This window comes from Heloderma suspectum, chromosome 3, assembly GCF_057233095.1.
Source record: "Heloderma suspectum isolate Gila_16-S chromosome 3, 16-S_ref, whole genome shotgun sequence".
Lineage (NCBI taxonomy): Eukaryota > Metazoa > Chordata > Lepidosauria > Squamata > Helodermatidae > Heloderma > Heloderma suspectum.
The window spans coordinates 90,693,172-90,708,694 of record NC_139460.1 but is presented as its reverse complement, the minus strand read 5'-3'; the positions used below and the strand labels follow the sequence as shown (position 1 = coordinate 90,708,694).

General features: G+C 41.3%; 1 protein-coding gene across 1 annotated transcript in view; it reads left to right on the top strand.

The window, feature by feature from the left end:
- The first annotated feature begins 6,782 nt into the window (after positions 1-6,782).
- The window catches only part of DSCAM (DS cell adhesion molecule), a 534,028-nt gene continuing 525,287 nt past the window's right edge, over positions 6,783-15,523 (top strand). The window contains exon 1 of the mRNA XM_084843767.1: positions 6,783-7,029. Coding sequence (XP_084699893.1) covers positions 6,987-7,029 — 43 coding nt within the window. The 5' untranslated portion in view covers positions 6,783-6,986. The remainder of the gene's footprint in view (positions 7,030-15,523) is intronic.

The following is a 15,523-nucleotide window of genomic DNA, read 5'->3' as shown; positions in this document are numbered from 1 at the left end:
ACCATTCCCCATCTCCACCAGGGCAGGGGTACAGAACCTCTTTCAACTCTAGATCCAAATTCAGTTTTGGAGAAACTTTTTGGGGCTGCATTTCAGTGGCGGGCATGGATGAAGGCAAAAGTGGCAGGGCCAAAATTGCCCCTAATACCAGCATATGTTCACTTAAAGGCCAGTAATTGCGCCTTAGGAGAGGTATTTCAACCTTTTAGAATGGGAGAAAAATTGCACAAAACCCACAATCTCGTTGGCAGAAAGAGGGGGTAGCCAAGTGAAAGGGGATGGCTTTCTGGGGAACCCCAGAGGAGCAGATTTGTTCCCCTGGCCTGAGGTTCTGCATCCCTGATGTACACATTTGGCATGCAGGAGAAGAGGCTTTATATGCATCCTGGTATATGCATGTAGAGATCTTCTATGCAAGAGGGGGATCCCTTGTATGGAGAAGTTCCTCATGTGTACATTGGTACATGCATACACCTTTTCATGCATGCTGCGTACAGACAGGTCAGGCCCCTGGGCATGTTGGTCCTGGGGGGGCAAGGCTAGAACACATGGGCCTCTAACCCTGTCGTGCATTTCTTGAGAGAGAGAGAGAGAGAGAGAGAGAGAGAGAGAGACTGTGTGTGAGTGTGTATGAGCAAGCTGTAAATAGTTGCTTATTTAAAGCTTTAGTTGAGTGATGAATTTGATGGAGGCTTTGCATGAAGCACCCATGTTTATTTTTTTGTTTCTGTTGTGTCACAGTAATAAGAATTAAATAATACATTAAGGTTGCAGTCCTAAACACACTCAGTAGTGAGGAAGCCCCATTGAACACAGTTGGACTTACTTCTGAGTAAACATGCATAGGATTGCACTGCATAGATGGCTTTTCTTTGTAACAGTGAGTAGTAGTTCTTGTTTATTAAACTGAAAGTTAAGATGCGGAAGAATGTACATCTAAACAGGCACTTGTGTTAAAGTCTTAGTAATTTTCAAATTCCTTCAGTGAGCTTAGTTAGTTGAAGGGCAATGATTAATAAGGTAGCATTCTTTAACTACGTAGCATTCCTACAGAAAATACATAATTTAATTTGGCCATTTTTGTTTTGTCAGTAAACATTCACTTCTTTTTAAACTTTCCAGTGTTGTCTTCTATTCTGTACATCTACATCCTCATCTGTCGACCTCCTGTTCTGTGTAGACACAGAACAGAAGCTGTAATGATGACATGGAGTTCCCCTGCCCTGTTCCCTTCATTAAAGTACCTCAGTGTTTTCTCCTTTTTGCTAAGGTTGCCAATTTTTTTCTGCCTCTGCTCCTGTGCCTTCAGCAGGTAACCTGCATAAATGTAGCAGTTTTAGCTTTCTTAGTGACCTTTCACAAGACCTCAGGAAAGGCGAAATGATGGGATAGTTTCACAGGCTCAGGGCTGACCCAATACATTTTGCTGCCTGAGGCAGATAAGCAAACGACACCCCTACATCCCACCAAGTCAAAGTGCATAGTACCTTAGGCCAGCTAAGATATTTTGGCACCTAAGGCAGAAAGTCCCTCTTCCCTCCCTGGCAGTAAAAATACACCAATAATAAATAACGAACAGTTTGCTGACCTTTCACGACACCAAAATCTATTGCCTGCAGTGGCCGCCTCACTCTGCTTAACGGTGAGGCCAGGCTAGCCTTGCAGCATGCTTGAAGTAGTGTTGGCCTTCTCTGTGGCTGCTTCCAGGCTCTGGAACACCCTGTCGAGGGGGGTAGGTTGCCTCCCCACCCCCTCCACTCCTGTTGTCCTTTGACTGGCAGGCAAAGATGTTTTTATTTAGGTAGGCCTTTGGCATTTAGGCTGATTTTTGGCTGAAGGAGTTTTCGATTGGTTGGTGCAGCTTATTTCTTTCACTGTTGTGTGTTTAATTGTGTTTTTAATCTGTCTGTTTTTATGTTATTCTTTAATTAAGAATCTGTTTTTAATTTGGATGTTATTGTTAGCTGCCTTGAGTGCTGAAAGGCGGAATATAAAATACATAGTTGGAGGCCAAATGATTCCACTGTCTTGCTACTGTGTCCAGTGGCGCATGCTGTTTTTACCGCCTCTGCCTTTTCTGAAATATATTTTAAAGGTGGAGGCCTAAGGAAAGTCAGGATCCAGTCCAGGCCACAGTTATGCAACCTTGGGCTCCATTGATTCTGATGGGACTTCTACATGCAGAAGAACTGTGTTCCGGATTGTAGCCTAAGTAACTGGGTGATTCCATTTAGTTCTGCAGGAACAATCTTAAGCGTAGGTGTTAATCAAATGGTGTTGGCATCACTTCAGTTACTTTTAAGCAATTTAACCAAATTGTCATATATTTAAGTGTGAGACCTACCAGCAGGGATGATTTGGCAATCTGTTGCATGTAATCCATCTTCAGGCACTTGGCTCAGATTATCTTCTTACAGTATGCAATGCCTTGAGGGTCTCTGGCCCAAAAAGTGGAATAAAAATATTTTAAATAGATACCGTTCTTCACTGAGGCCGTGCGGAAGGTCCCACGTGGAGAGAAACATGCAACACCTCTTCCATGCAGATGTTTACAGTGAGACCTCAAGAACTGGTGTGTGGACCCTCTGTGTTTCACAACACACGTGTGTCCTAGGAAGTGTGTACCTGTGACTCTCCCCATAGGACAGCCTTCCCCAACTGGATGCCCTCCTGATGGGCTGGACTTCAATGCCCATCACTCCCAACCAGCATGGCCAATGGTCATGATAGGGGTGTATGAAATGATCAAGGGGCTGGAGCAACTCCCCTATGAGGGAACGTTACAACAGCTGGGACTTTTTAGCTTGGAAAAAAGGAGGGTAACGGGAGACATGATAGAGGTCTACAAAATTATGCATGGTCTGGAGAATGTGAATAGGAAGACATTTTTCTCCCTCTCTCAAAATACTAGAACCCGCGGGCATCTTATGAAGCTGATTGGTGGGAGATTCAGGACAGATAAAAGGAAGTACTTCTTAGTGCATAGTTAAACTATGGAATTCACTTCCACAAGATATAGTGGTGGCCACCAATTTGTATGGTTTTAAAGAATGATAGGACAAATTCCTGGAGGAGAAGGCTATCAATGGCTACTAGTCCTGATGGCTATATGTTACATCCAGCATCAGAGGCAGTATGCCTATGTACACCAGTACCTGGAGAACATGGGTGGGAGGGTGCTGCTGTGCTCCTATCCTGCTTGTGGGTTTCCTGTGGGTGGCTGGTTGGCCATCGTGTGAACAGAATGTTGGACTAGATCCAGCATGGCTCTTCTTATGTCCTTATGTCATGCTGGCTGGGAATAGTGGGAGTTGTAGTACAACACATCTGGAGCGAACCTGGTTGGGGGAGGCTGATCTAACTTATAGCACACTCTGTGTCAAGATAAGTTTGTGAAATGGCTGGCTTGTTCCACAGAGAACAATCTGGAGGGCACCAGATTGGAGAAGGCTGCCATAAGGGATAATCACTCCAGCCCACTGATACCTGGAATTGTTCATTAAGTATATCACACTTAGGGCCTTTTTGCCCTCCCCATTACAACTTTACCTTCATGACTTTTATTAAAAGGGGTTCTTTGCTTTAAAAAAATGTAATGCCTTTTATTAAATTTTGTATAAATTTAATAAAAGTACAAATGTACAAATATGTTTCAATATGTTGTTGTTGTTGTAGTATTTATTTATTTATTTATTGTTCTTCTGCTAGTACAATCATCCTGGACCTTTTTCCATCCTACAATAAGAGTAATACAATATCCGTATATTATATACACCAATCAATAAGATATCCCTTCTCTGAAACACTTAAATATGATATATATTTTTTCATACTCACTTGTATATACAAAAAGAGTTTCTTTGCTGTTCCTAATGGCATTATGACTACTTTTCAGCAAGTGGAATATTCACATGGCATAATTCTGAATTTTAGGTATTCGTTATGTGTAGCTGGCTACGCAAGTAAAGCTTCTGTTTTCTCGTTTAGGGAAGGTGGGCAGTGAGAGGGAGGGGAAAAACATGTCAAAGAAAACAACAAATAACTCTATCAACATTTTGGGGAAAGGATTTTGTGCAATAAAAATAAAGAGGTTTAATTACCTTCAAATAAATTTTGCATTATTTACTGAAAGAAGAATACAAAATCTGCCTGGATTATTTATTTATTGTAATCCTTCCAGAGAACTTTGTTACTGGGCAGCCTAAACACATTAGTCAGATAACAAACAAATAAAATAAGAGAATTTGTTTACTGGGCATTTTCAAAGTACAATAAGTAAATCTGCTCACCACCAAAGAACTTTGTCTCACTTACCTGCTGTTTTCTGGGGTTAGATCCCACAAGACGTAATTCCTGATCCTCAGGCATCTACATACCGCATGAAATTTTAACTCTCCAACAGCTCCCATCTAATTCTGTAAACATAGGCATACTGTGAAAGTCCATTTTATGATCCAAATCTTTCTCACTTAGAAATCCATGAAGTGCCCAAATAAAGCCATCTAGATACATGGTACAGCGACATAGTCATATATGATACTGCTATATGCTATACAGCTAACTAACTTTTAAAATTTCTGTTTTTGTCTGACTCGCAGCTGATCTCTTGTAAAGCTTACCTTGTTCAAATAAATTCATTATTATTGTCTCTTTCTCTAGTGGCTCTTTCTCTAGTGGTTGCTCGTCACCAGCTAGAATCTTACTGGCTTGGCCAGAATTTCATCCTCCTGGCCAGTTGCCACAACAGGAGTATGTGAATCTGGAAAAGTTTGGAGGGTAGGTGTTTTCATTATGTCCCATCTTTCTATAAGAGGTGAGGTTTCTGCAAAACAGAAGATGGTACCTGTTAGGGAATGCACTATGAACATGATTATAGGCACTTTGTTCTTAATGGTGGTGGCACCATACCTTTGGGATTCTCTCTCTAGGGAGATTTGGTAATGTATTGTCTTCCTTGGATGCCTTTTCTGATATTTGAAAACATGTTTTTGTTCTTTTTCAAGCCTTACCTACTGACTTCTTTTTATGAGCTACAAATGGAGTTTCTTGCTTGCTTGCTTTATAACACTCTTTTATTAGGTTGTGTTTTTAATTGCAGATGTGGCTGTCACTTTTTTATTTTATTGTACATTACATTAGGTTGGATAAAACAACTATTTTATTGTACATTACATCAGGTTGGATAAAACGTTTTAGAAACAAATAAAATCCTGATAAAAGCTGCTTTCTACTGGAGGGAAAACACTCTCTGTACATGCTCAGAGACTCTGCTTGAGGTGCCAGATTTCTGAAAACAAAGGCTGGCACTTCTGTTAGTCAATCAGCACATGCAAATGTATGAAAAGTAGTCATACGTTTTAGGGAACTTCTAAAAAGCCCCCTTTATACTAAAGAAACTAACATGTCTGTTTAATGTAGCACAAGGTATAGCATATTGTTGTCTTCTGGTCAATTGAAATTTATCTAAAGCAGCCAGAAGATGAAATGCAAAGACAGCAGGGAGGGGAAACAAAGTCTTAATATGAGTAGTCTAGTGGCCAGAGTGATAGAGTTTGCAGATCTGCATATGACATGATAGCTTGAGCATTTGTCCCCCATGATTGGATTGGAACACTGAATTCATCCACTCTTCAATCGTAGGTCCTGGGATCCTTCTTTTTGGAAGCATTCCAATCTCGAGACAAGCATCACAGGAGCCTGTGCAGGCTGTTTTTTCTGTACTGTTTGAAAGAACTACTATGGAAGCTGGAAGGGCAGGCCTCTAATATCCTCTTGTTTTCCGTTTTCACTTTAATAGGCCAGTCTGGATGTTGTCATGGTAGCCATCTTGAAAACCAAGCAGAGAGCCGGTGCTTCTGTGTCACTATGGGCACATATGAGGGAGTTCCCATTTTTGTTTTCACCCCTGTAGAATTTCATTCATGAAGAATCCATTGGGGAAAAAAGCACGCAGCAAAAGCAACCTATACATTTTTCTAAGGTTTTAATCTAAATTCAAAAGGGGCCTAAAAGCACAATTTTGCTGAGAAAAACCTTTTAATTCCCCCTCCCCCTCCCCCAGCTTATTAATAGAAAACAAGGTCAAAACCTTTCAGAAACCATTGCAGCTACTATCCCTGCAAGCAAATTGCTGTCATCTTGTTATACAGAAAAGGCACTGAGATGTTAGTGTCAGAAATAGGGCTTAATTTGAGGGATTTGCCTGTGTAATACGTTATGGGCTTCTAGAGTGGCCAACTCCTTGTCAACACCTTGGTTATGTTTAAAGATGGGGTGTTGGGAGGGAAAACAGTTGGGCAAACTAGAGGAGAAATCGGGCGCTCTGGCATTGCCTCCCGTTGGCGGGGTCTCTCGCCGCCCTCGGTGCCGCTCCGCGACCAGAGAGGGCTCTGCCTGATGGAGGCTGGTGAGCGGGTGAGCGCTCCGCTCCGCGGCAGGGAAGGTTAGCAGGGGGATCAGTGTGATTAAGGCTGCAGGAGAGGAAAGATGTGCCCGCCTGCCTGCCTGCTGCATGGATGTGGCGGCTGAAGGGTGGTGCGCTCGGGAGCCTCCTTCTGCGGATGAGGGGCCGGATATGACCGGGGATGCTCCTCGGCTCGCGCTGGAGGGCTTTCTCACCTGTGGACCCGCTCCTGCAAACCCGCCGGCGCCTGCCTGGGCGAGGAAGGGACGGCACACCTGAGCTCGCCGCCGCCGCCGCCGCCGCCGCCGCCCTCTCCCCTCCAGCCGCATCTCTCTGCCAGAGAAAGCCAGTGTCAGCGGGGAAGAGCCGCTAACGCAGAGGCAGATCGCGCGCTGCAGGGGCGGTCGGGCACCGACGCGCAGCCCCCGAGCGGCTCTCCCGCCACCAGCCAAAGTCGGCCGGCCTGCGCGCCCTCCCCTCCGCTCGCAGCTGTCCCCTTGCAGTCGACGACCAGGCAGCGAGCGAGCGAGGCAGCGAGCGGGGAGCCGAGCACGTCGCTGGGAGGCTAGCGAGCAGCAGGGGCATGTGGATGCTGGCTGCCGTCTTGTTCCAGAGCATCTTGCATGGTGAGCCGCGGGAGGTCGCCAGGACCCCGGGAGCCGCGTAATTTCCGCGCTCGCTGGGAGAGGGGTCACGGGGGAAGGAAGGGGCTTCTTCGCGTCGATCTTTTGTGTGGAGAGCACCGCGCTGGGGCCGGGTAGCGTTGGGGCCGAGGGAGAAATGGCTCTGTAGTCATTTAAATTCGCTTACCTAGCTAAGTGTCAGCCTGTAATCCTGCGTACTATGTATCTGGCTCATTCTGTATCGAACTATGCTTGATGAAATGGAGAAATCTGCGTCCTTTCCTACTTCCTCTGTAACAAATGCAGGATTGTATCCTATCAGTAGGAAGGGCATGCATGCATCTTAAGCTTCTGGGAGGCTAAGAGAGGAGAACGCTTTTCCCTTACTATATTTTAATGTTGAGAAGCTTCATTACTTTTTATGCAATATTATAGTTCAGGAAGTATTATCTCAACATTCCTTTCTACCTCTTATGGCATCGGGAATGGTACTTGCTATATACTCATCACCCTTATTTATGTAAAAATATGCACTGATAAGCATTACGTCACCTGAAAAAGGCTGAGGGACTCTTTCAATCAATTTCAAAGTTATAGAAGAGAAGTAACAATGGAAAGGTAAAAGATAAGCCTTATATTTCTGTATTTTTGATATTTCTTCCCAAGGTTTTTTGAGCTTTAGATCAGGATTCATGGTTTTTTATTTTACAAATAGACTGAAGTATTACAGTTAATGCACAGGCTTTATTAAATTGAATATCAGATTACATTTAAAGAAACGAAATCGCACGTATTTAAACATAAGTAATGTTAAAGCTTTGAAGGAGGTAAAATAGAAATAATGCCATGTAGTATGCTGCTAGTATGCACTGTTATATGGCATTTTCGTTTTTCAAATTTGAGAACGTAGGTCTTCTTAAAATGCATTAATATGCTGACAGTTAAAACAGAAAGATGAAGCACACAATTTCCAAAATAGGCAAAGCAGACAGAATAGAAAAATGTTGGTAGTGCGAATGAATGAGGAAGAGAAGCACAAGGGGGAAAGTGAAAGATTTTCCTGGAAGATACAAATAATTGAAGCTCCAAGCAGAGGGTAAGGAATGAATGCTGGATGAGGGTGCCCTCAGCTCTGCTCAGCTGTATGCTGGATGGAAAAATAGATTGGCAGGCAAGGTGTCTTTAGAATGAACAGACAGATTGAACATAAAATTAAAGCAATAAGGAATGAAACATAAATATGAGTAATGAAGAGATGACTAGAATTTTCCTAAATATTTTGTCATACTGTGGTCTGCACAATATAAAATGATTAAGATAAAACTCTGGAAATTGACTTGACATGAAAGGTAATTGCAACAAGTTCGATCATTAAGATTTTTTGACAAATAAAAATAGTCCTGTGTTCGCGACCTTTGCAGGAGGACACATTTTAGAATACAGATTTGCTCTCAATCATTTGAGGAGGAGGGGGGAAGGACCATGAAAGTCTGTTTTTAATCAATATTGTTACCTTGACCATAAAGTAGCATTATAAGCGAATTCAATCAATTGGCTCTGAGTTGTATTGTATGACCGTGTGTGTGTGTGTGTGCGCGCACACGTGCGCGCACATGTGTGTGAGAGAGAAATAAATACGTTAATGTGCAGCTTTATACAATGCATCTTGGGGATGTTCTTGTAAACACCATAATAGCAGTCTACAAAAGAAGAATAGTGTTCTGGAGGGGGGGGGGAAGATTATAAAATAAAATTGTATGCATATCACTTCGTCACTTTTAATCTATACATCTGGATAATCACTAGCAATTTCAACATTCATTATTTTGCTCTGTAAATCCAGAAGGAAACAGATTAGATATTTGTCTTTTGAATTCCTTAGTGTATAAGGTGCAGAACATATACCAATGGATGCTACATGTGCACATACGAATTTCAATAACTGAAATGGGAGCTGTGCATATAATGCAAGTTACATCTTTCATGCATAGTACTATTTTCTAAGGTATTTCAATTTAGTTTTCTTTAAACATTGATAGAAATACATGGTTCTGTTTGCATCAGATTACATTGGCATAAAGTAAGACATAAACAAGTAAACAGAATACATATATTTCAGTAAGCATTCCCTTAGGTAATATGTGGCAGCACATAAAAAAATTGTATTATGTAGGTGCTATTAGGAATGTGTCTAGAAAGAATGTAATGTTATCACGACTTGATACTTCCCTGATATAAATGTTGATCATTCACCATGATTAACGCTTTAAAGCAATTAGTTTACTCTTGCTTGGATCATACAAGGGGATTACTTTTTTGGCCAGGCTTTGCCTAAAAATATATTCTTCTGTGGAAATCTGTGTGCTGAAAAATAGCTCTTCTGATTTTTATAATTGAATTCAGTTATTTAGAACTTACTTTGAAACAATAGTATATGTACCTTAAAGCTCATGCATGCATGACATTGTGCAAATATATTCATGTGTATGTTTCTCAGTACACACTAGATTGAAATAAGTGTGGCATGTAAGGCTATTTATGGTATACATTGTGATTTATACTTCATCTAAAATTGTTAATGCATTTTAAAAACACATTGCCGTTTCCAATCCAGCATCCTCCTATCATAAAAAGGTATGTGTTAGTGCTCAGGGCCTAAGCCATAGGCCTAGCACATTACATTATGGAAATACTGTCCATTATACTAAATAGTAGCTGTATTGACTGGATTAAAGAGGATAGTTTATGAACAAAATTGGAATATGGTAGCAGAGGAAAGTCTTGCTAATTATTATTTCTAGTTTGGCTTTTAATGTGATTTCTTAAAACACAAATGAAACATGGTGTTAATTTTAGATGCACTTCTAGCTTTTTTAAAAGATGGGTGTACATTTTCAAAGCAGTTGTGTCAACCCTCTTGATGCTAATAGGAGACATGCAGCTACAGCCCTCTAAGCAGTTATGACAACTTCTGATTTTTGCCTAGTATGTTAAGGTATTCTAGAAACAAGAGTATCTAACAAGTGAAAGAAATCTGTGTTGTTGTGATTGATGTTGAACCACTGTAGTATATGGATGAAAATGCTGATTTTAAAATGGACCTTGAAGTATTTAGATTCTTTTACATTTGAAATTTAAGATGAGAAAATATATGTAAAATATTAGTATTGGTAACATTCTGTAATATTCTCATAGGCCGCATGTTCTGCATTTTTTGTTTTCTTTTTTGCCACATTTGTGTGGCTAAGGTCCATTGAGGCTTGCTTAAAAAAAATCAATGGAAGAACTAGGATGTAACCAATAAAGTAGAGGTAATGCTAAAAATAGATTCCCATTAAAAACATTCCACTTGATATCTATAATGCATGGATCACTGTGTGCACATGTCAATCTTTTAACATACTGGAGTGTTTTTATTTTATTTTATCAGTATATTAGAACACTGGAATCACAGGGGAAAGAGCTGAACCAGAGCAAGAATAGGTAGTGCAATAAATATAATGACACTAGTGCCACAGTCCAAAGGAACATGCATGAAATTGCTGGGGCTGTGTGCGTATGGAGAGCTTTCAGTAATATTAAAAAACCTTCTGATCAGCTGATTGGTAGGGAATGGGAAGTGGTATGTGGGGGTAGGATGCGGGGGGAGAGAAGATACTGAATTCAGCTGCCCAGGCTCCTCTTCCTCTGAAACAACTGACAAGCAGAATTTTTAACATTTTTGAAAAGACTGCACATATGCAGCCTCTGCTGTTGTTGCATTTGAGGAGCATCACCAAAAAAGAGGAAATGCATCTCCCAAAAAGAGGACCAAAGGGGACACAGATTTGTTTAAAATGTGCATATGCTAATAGTTATATAGATGCAAAATCAGAAATAATTATAATTCAAATAGAAATACAATACATAGTGGAGATAACTGACCACGTGACCTGTGTGCTTACTCAGTTGGCTGTCTAGGGGGTACCTGTGGATGGGCTGCTTCAAGGCCCCGGTTTTCCCTTCTTATAGTTCTTTATTGTTAAACTGGATTCAGACTGAACAGCCTTCATATAGAGGTCTGTCTTCTGACAGCCCTTCAACCTGAGGAGTTAGACACATGGGTACCCTAAACACCTAGTTGCCATCCAACTAGGGCTAAATGTGGAAACAATTGCTTCTGTGCAGGAAAGCCCCCTGACTGAATCGGTGTGAAGGTCTAGGAACCAAAACTGCCAGGGCAAATAGAAAAGGAGCACATATACATTCCCTCACAGCAGGTATCTCCATAGAGCTTGGAATTAATTCGTGTACTGGTTTGAGTAGGCACTTCATATTATGTAGATATTAAGAGTAAAATGCAATCATTGCCATGGTTGTGGGGAAACCAATTGCTCTAATCCATGTTTGACCTGTCACAATAGAAGCCACACATTCTTTCCTAGTGATGCCTGCTAATAACGGAGAGACATGACATTTACATTAATTAGGAAGCCAGCCAGATGCATTTCGAACGAACTATTCTTCTAGGTATTGAGTGGTGGCCTAATAACATGGCACTTTAATGTGCACCAGGAGGACCTTTTGATGGGTTCCACCAGATACATAATGAGACAGTGTGCCGTTATGCTGCCTGACTGCCTGCCAGTCTGTGTTGTAAGACACTAGTGGGCAGCAAACCACACAAGACTGGGCAGCATTTCAGAGCAGCAGGAGGAATAGAGAGCAACTACTACTCAATGGATGGAATGCACAATCATCTTTTCAGATCTCTGCTTCGTCATTTGGCACGTCACTTCTAGAGTGTGCCGTTCTGCTTTCTGTTCTCTTTCCTCCACCAAATCAGTGCTTGAATACCAGCTTTTAATGAGGAAAACGCAATAGGGAAGGATGTTATGTCAGACATGTGAATGTGCATTGCTGTAAACAGCAGTGAAGCACAATCAAAGTGAAGGGCAGAGGAATTGGTGAGAAGGAAATTTTTCCTGCCTCCATGGCTTGTCCTTTGGGCTTTCCAAACTAAGACATTCCAGTATTGATGTCTGTGTTAGAGACAAGTGGAACGTCATCCAGAGATGGCAATCCAAACAAGTTGTTGTTCAGTCGTTAAGTTGTGTCCGACTCTTCGTGACCCCATGGACCATAACACGCCAGGCCTTCCTGTCCTCCGCTCTCTCCTGGAGTGTGCTCAAGTTCATATTCATTGTGTCGGTGATTCATCTCATCCTTTGCCATCCCCTTCTCCTTTTGCCTTCAATCTTTCCCAGCATCAGGGTCTTTTCCAGTGAGTTTTCTCTTCGCATTAGGTGGCCAAAATATTTGAGCTTCAGCTTCAGCATCTGTCCTTCCAATGAGCAGTCAAGGTTGATTTCCTTTAGGATTGATTTGTCCTCCTTGCAGTCCAGGGGACTCGTAAGAGTCTTCTCCAGCACCACAGTTCGAAAGCATCAATTCTTCGGCGCTCAGCCTTCCTTATAGTCCAGCTCTCACAGCCATACGTTGCTACCGGGAAAACCATAGCTTTGATTAGACGGACCTTTGTCGGCAAGGTGATGTCTCTGCTTTTTACTATGCTGTCTAGGTTTGCCATAGCTTTCCTCCCAAGGAGCAAGCGTCTTTTAATTTCATGGCTACAGTCACCGTCTGCAGTGATCTTGGAGCCCAAGAAAATAAAATCTGTCACTGCTTCCATTTCTTCCCCTTCTATATGCCAGGAAGTGATGGGGTCAGATGCCATGATCTTAGTTTTTTTAATGTTGAGTTTCAAACCAGCTTTTGCACTCTCCTCTTTCACCCTCAACAAGAGCCTCTTTAGATCCTCTTCCCTTTCTGCCATTAGGGTGGTATCGTCTGCGTATCTGAGGTTGTTGATAATTCTCCCAGCAGTCTTAATTCCGACCTGTGATTCATCCAACCCAGCGTTTCTCATGATGTACTCTGCATATAAGTTAAATAAGCAGGGCGACAATATGCAGCCTTGTTGTACTCCTTTCCCAATTTTGAACCAATCAGTTGTTCTATGTCTGGTTCTTACTGTTGCCTCTTGACCCTCGTACAGGTTTCTCAGGAGACAGATAAGGTGGTCTGGTACTCCCATCTCTTTAAGAATTTGCCAGAGTTTGTTGTGATCCACACAATCAAAGGCTTTAGCGTAGTCAATGAAGCAGAAATTAGACATTTTTCTGGAATTCTCTTGCTTTCTCCATGATCCAGCGAATGTTGGCGATTTGATCTCTAGTTCCTCTGCCTCTTCGAATCCCAGCTTGTACTTCCAAATCCAAACAAGACTCAGTACATAACCAGCTTGAAGGAGCAACCATTAAAGCAGGATTAAGGGAAGGGCTATCTATGCAACTTTATATAACACGCATTAGGTATATATCTGGCAATATGGGTAAATAGGGTAAGTATTTAGGCCATTGCTATTGGAACACACCAAACACTCAACATCTTGGATTCAAATATCCCCCCCCCCCCCGAAAGTAGCAGACTTTGTATGTTATGGGAACCTTGTATTATTTTCTGAAGTACTGGTTAAGGAGACATATAGAAATATGAAACAATTGTTTGAAACTACATTGTTCATGGTTGTTGTTTTGGTGTAGCAGTTTCAGTGACATTCATGTTGTTGTTCAGTGCTATGGCCCATAAGAAGCCTGCTTTACTGTATGTGCAGTATTTGAAATGCCTATCGCCAAAGTGAGTTAATAAAGCAAAGACTCTTGTGGTGATCCTAATTAAGTTTGCAAGTACCGCTGAAATTATTTTCATTTCATTTCATTTATTTCATTTCTATACTGCCCAATAGCCAAACCACTTTGGGCGTATCACAAAAATTACAACACAAAAATACTACATAATAAAAACATAATATAAATCTTTAACGTATAATTTAAAAAAGCTAAAAAAACAACTGATATTAAAAGCTCCATCATATGCCATCAAATGCCTGGGACTAGGGACTTAATTCCAAGCAAATGTGTTTAGGATTGTGGTGCAAGATGTTTCTTTCAAACTACAGCTAACTATTTTTGAAAGATTTCCAAGTAGTTAAGAACATAAGCTGTTAGCTAGAAATTCCCAGCTCAAATTTTGGCTCCTCCATGAATTTACTGGGGATAATACTGGTTTATGTTAGAAATATTATAAGAATTAGTGCAATAAGTCTGTAAAGCGCTTCCTGGCACTTTTCTGAGTGTTCGTAATACTACTGTTCCCTAGGGCTGGAAATATATTTTTAAAATGTTAATTGATCTTGTAAGTTTGGTTGATCTATCAATTAAAAATGCATATGTGTAAAACAATATTTCTGGAGCAAAAAATCATACTTTGTTTTAGAGATTACACACATGCATTGTTTCAGGCATCATGCCCTGATTACATCCAGTCTAGACTACTGTAATGCACTCTACGAGGGGCTGCATTTTCCGAAGCTTCAGCTCAAGCAGAATGCAGTTGCTTGTGGGAACCAAGCAAACTGAGCATATACCATTAATTCTGTACTGGCTGCACTAGCTGTCAGTGCACAACTGATTCCAATTTAAAGCACTTGTTGTTACCTTTAAGGCCCTAAATGGCTTGGGGCCAGATTATATGAAGAACTGCTTGCACCTATATCAGCCTGCCTCAGTCTTAAGATCAGTTCTGTGAATGCCCTGCTCTCAGGCCCACTGATAAGGTCCATCAAGCTGGTGGGCAAAAGAGACTAGGCCTTTTCAGTGATGGCCCTATTATGGTGGAACTCCCTACCACAAGAAGTGTGTTTGGATTCCATGTTGACTGGTTTTAAATGAGCTCTAAAGACCAGGTTGTTTACCTCTGCTTTTAATTAATAATGATGTTGGCCTATGCTCTTTAAGTTGCAATTTTAACCATTACCGCTATTTTATTGCTGATTTTTGGATCACTGAGATATTGATATACTTATTAACTGCAGCATTTCTGCTTATAAGTAAAAAGTAGAAAAAAGCCAACTCCTGTCAGTTCATGAATGGTATTTGAAAGTCTGGGAAATTGTATGGTTAAACTCACTTATTTAGGGTGCAATCCAATGCATGTTTAGACGGAAAAAAGTCCTACAACTCCCAGCATCCCCCAGCCAGCATGTTGGGAGTTGTAGGACTTTTTTCTGTCTAAACATGCATAGGATTGTGCCCTTCATGAGCATTAGAGAGGGGAGGCAAGAAGCAGGTCAGTTCGTCGAAAGGTGGAACTTCTTGAACACGTACTGGAACGATAAGGTTCAAGATGGACTTCAGCCATATACATTGTTAGGACTGCTTTTTCCCTCTTCCCTTTTGGTAACATTAATTAAGGATGCAGGGTATGAAACATCAACTTATTTCTACCTTGTACATTTGTAAATTTATTTTGTCAATTTGTAAACCTTTGAAAAATAAATCAAAGCCCCGCCCCCCCTTCCCTCTTTTTCTAGGGAAAGAACCACTGGGCACCAATGGTTAGCATGTACTGGGCTATGGGCAGGTATTTGGTCCAGGGAGCTGGCAATATTTGTACA